This window comes from Sinocyclocheilus anshuiensis, unplaced genomic scaffold (assembly GCF_001515605.1).
Source record: "Sinocyclocheilus anshuiensis isolate Anshui unplaced genomic scaffold, SAMN03320099.WGS_v1.1 scaffold119, whole genome shotgun sequence".
NCBI classification, from domain to species: Eukaryota; Metazoa; Chordata; class Actinopteri; order Cypriniformes; family Cyprinidae; genus Sinocyclocheilus; species Sinocyclocheilus anshuiensis.
In genome coordinates this window covers 50,425-54,692 of record NW_015549581.1, presented here as the reverse complement: position 1 = coordinate 54,692, position 4,268 = coordinate 50,425, and the positions used below count along the sequence as shown (strand labels likewise).

The 4,268-nt window shown below is 36.3% G+C and overlaps 1 protein-coding gene across 1 annotated transcript in view; it reads right to left on the bottom strand.

Annotated features, from left to right (window-relative positions):
• Positions 1–33: 33 nt before the first annotated feature.
• LOC107657749 (phospholipid phosphatase-related protein type 5-like) overlaps positions 34–4,268 on the bottom strand; it is a 45,086-nt gene continuing 40,851 nt past the window's right edge. The window contains exon 6 of the mRNA XM_016445974.1: positions 34–364. Within this exon, the coding sequence (XP_016301460.1) occupies positions 335–364 (30 nt within the window). The 3' untranslated portion in view covers positions 34–334. The remainder of the gene's footprint in view (positions 365–4,268) is intronic.

Genomic DNA, 4,268 nt, shown 5'->3' with positions numbered 1-4,268 from the left:
CCATAAGCCTCTCAAATGCAAACACAGACACATACGCCCTCCACATATGCGAGCAGCTGAGATATTCTGAGCTCTAGATGTGAGCTCGGTCTGCAAGAAAGCCAACAGAACCGGTCAGGGAAATGTGAAGTGCTGCTTCAGTCATTAGTTGCATGATGGTAACAGTTATTAGTTGATAGGACTAATATTTCCACACACACAAAGCAAGGGCAGAGCGATCCAAAACGACACCATAGAGAATATGACCACTGCGTTAGCGTTGAGCCGGGACTATCGGGACTGGACGGTAAACAGCGTGGATGTCCAATGTGTCTGCCACACCGGCGAATCAAGGTCACGTGATCTCAGCGAAGGCGATGTGATTCTGTTGACAGAGTTAGACAGAAGGAACAATGTCAGCAAAAACTTGAGAAGATCAAACACATCAAATCTGCTCTGGCAGCGGAAAGACTCTTTAGATGCAAACTGTTTTCACACAGGGTTTGAGGAGAAAAACATTTACACTTTTCACACAAGTGTGACTAGCAGCAGCTGTTTAGCACTGTACCTAAATTCACTACAAAATAACATCTTGTTTTCCAGTAAGAACATCCTTTATTTCTTTTTCATTAACCTCTTGAAATTGTTACAATAATGCTTACAGCATGAAAAAATAAGCCAAAATAATTTATATCACCATTTTATGTATCTTACTAAATTTTATAAATCTTTTACTTTTACTTTAAATAAATTTATTAAAATTAGATATATTCACTAAAAACAAGTCTTAATATATTTTGAGATGCAATTACACTTGTTAAGTAAATCTTAAGGATGTTTACATATTTTAACTGGAAAACAAGACCAAAAGAAAAACAGAAAGTGTTCATTACTTTTTTTTTTTTTTTTGCAATTGCACTACCATGTTTAATGTTTTTGAAAGAAGTCCCTTCTGCTCACCAAGTGTGCATTTTTTTGGAGCAAAAACAGTAAAAACCATAATACTGTGACATTTTACTACAATTTAAAATAACTGTTTTCTATTTTAATATATTTAGTGTCATTTATTACTGTGATGCAAAGCTGATTTTTCAGGATCATTACTTCAGTCTTCAGTGTCACATGATCCTTCAGAAATCATTCTAATATGCTGATTTGCTGCTCAAAAACAATTAGCAATGTTAAAAACAGCGATGCTTAATTAAAGAAAACCATTTTTTATGATTATTAAATAGATAGAAAGTTCAAACGAGCAGCATTTATTTAAAATAGAAATCTTTTGTAACATCATACGTCATTACGGTCACTTTTGATCAATTTAATACATCCCTCACTCTTAAAAATAAAGGTGCTTCACGATGCCATAGAAGAACCTTTTTGTCTAAATGGTTCCATAAAGAACCTTTAACATCTGAAGAACCTTTCTGTTTCACAAAAGGTTCTTTGTGGCGAAAGAAGGTTCTTCAGATGATAAAAAGGTAAGAAAGATATGGTTCTTTAAAGAACCTTTGACTGAATGGTTCTTTGTGGAACCAAAAATGGTTCTTCTATGGCATCGCTTGAAGAACCTTTTGAAGCACCTTTATTTTTAAGAGTGCTGTTGAATAATAGCATTAATTTCTTTAAAAAAATAATTGTTTAATTATTATATTATATTATATTATATTATATTATAGGATAGGATAGGATAGGATAGTTCCGGTCCTTGATTCTGATTGGTTGAGCCGCATTCGAAGCTGTTGTAAATGACTCCACAAACATACACCTTTGTTTACTTTGTATGTTGCTTGGCAACCACTTTGTTGCAACTACAACCGTTTCTGAGGAACTACATTGTTTGGTGGAAGAATACTGTTTTTATTAATATCATTACACTTTATTTGCTCTGTTTTATTTGGTGAAACCTAACTACGTATATGGAATAACAGTTTTATAAAAGCAATAAGCCCCGTGAAGCCGTGGTTTACAGTGAATTTATGACAGCTATGAGGCGTTGTTAGGCAAGACGCGAAGCGGCCTACACGCCCCTTAGCTGTTATAAATTCACTGTAAACCACGGCTTCTTGGGGCTTATTGCTTTATTATATTTCCGGTATATTAAAATTTTTTTGCACTCTCAGACTCTAGATGTTCAAATAATTGTATCTCAGCCAAATATGGTCCTATCCTAACAAACCATACATCGATGGAAAGCTGTATAAAGATGTATAAATCTCAATTTCAAAAAATTGACCCTTATGACTGGTTTTGTGGTCCATGGTCACATATTATTCTTTTTATTGCTTCTATTGTTCTCCTCATTTGTAAGTCGCTTTGGATAAAAATCATCTGCTAAATGATTAAATGTGAATGTTTTATTTTTGTATAAAATTTATTAAATTATAAAAATAGAAGCTTTTCACGGAGTCTCAGAATTTAGGACTCCACGCGATCACTTTTGAAATGCAATAAAACATTAATGCATGAGGACAGAGAGCACCTGTGTGTGCCATTTCGTAATGATGTGAGTTTAGAGCAAATATAGGCAGCTTTGCTTGAGCCCAAATCTCCCAGTATTCCTTCATCCATTTTACACGCAGTCAAAGTTCCTGCATGAGTCTGACCGTAGGGACCAAGCAACAGCAAACACTAATGGTTTTGTTTAACCTTCAGCTGCCATATGCTCTCAGTATACAAGCCCAATCTGAAAGAGAATGTGTCCCAGTCGGAATCGTTCATTTATACATGGCGAGATCCAGAAGACAGATCATTTCAATCAGATCCGAAGAGGTGCGTGACTCTGGTGATCAAAACTATATTATAAAACGCAATGTTCTGTTTCTTACATGTGTCATGCAGATATAAATGGGCATTGAAAGGGATTCTGCTGGAGTTGAGATTTAATGATAGCTAAAATTTCATGGCGCAGAAACTACACGCTGCATTAGAAAACTCTTATAAATAATACAGCTGGAAATGGAGTGAGTTCATCAGAGATTCAGCAAACATGAAGAGCGATCACAGAAAAGCGTTCCACAGGTCACGTCGCTGAAATATAAACTGTGACCTCGGCAGAGAATATGGGGCGGATTTTGACAAACAAATTATTTCTTGCTTCAAGTCACATTCGCCGTGATCCGGCAGTCTGTGTGATTTGAAGAGACAAAACAGAGATGCGGATTTTCCCCGCCTTGTCCTCCCACTTACAACGGCATTATGGTTTCTGACAGCGATCTGTCTGGGGGATATTTCAGCAGAAAGCAAAGTGGAATCGTCTGTTTTCCATCCCAGAAACCTCACGGGACATTACTGCATCCAAACTTCATCTACAAGGACGGAGAGATATCGCAAATAAATCTCTCGAATCGGCACCCTTGACTAAAGAAAATTAGCATTTTATTGGTGGAAAGAGCCCTCAATATCCTACACATTTCATTTGCTGCATTTCAATAAACCGTCTGTGAACCGACATTGTTCCCAAATGGTTTTATTGCAGCTGAATAAGCACACAAGAACAACATTTAATCCCTCATATACTGCAGAGAGAAAATCAACACCGCAATCTGGGATTAAATGATCCTCTCGTTTGCTTACTTGCAGGATCGTGAAATGAATGTGTAAATAAAAATGTTTAAAGGGTCATACTTGCAGCTTAATTACAGTCTGACGGGGCTCAGCGGTGGCCTGTGGCTTAATTAAAAGCTGAACACGAGGTCTGACTCTCTGCCATGGAGGATATCGGCTGCTTGGGAGCGCCTCAGGAACGGAGGGATTTCAAACGTGTTTCAAGTCTCTGAGGGCTTAGTAGTGCATTTCGACTTCTATTCAAGGTGCGGAATTGCTGACGGTTTTTAGGTCACCCAACTCAAACACCAACACCAGGACTCAGGTCAGGTTTTAAATGGATTCTGGAGCACCGGCTATGAAAGAAAACGGACTGGAAGCAACTGTGCATGCAAGGAATTCTCATTAGAACACGAAAGCTTCGAATGATATGACTCTCAGGTATATTGCAAAAAAAAAAAACAACAACAACCCTTATGTCTCCTATCACAGTGTAGTGTACTAACAGAACAAAACAAAACAAAAAAAACTCAAGACCCTTATTCTGTATCAAAATCAAATATCTTGAGAAAAATAAATCCTTTTTGGCCAATCAGTCAATATCAACAAGTTGGGTTATGTTCAACTAAAACTATAGAAAATATTACTTTAAATATTTAAATAAAACTTCAATCAAACACATGAAATTCACATTAAATAAAATTAAATATTTAAAAAACGTATAAAATAAATAATAATAATAATAA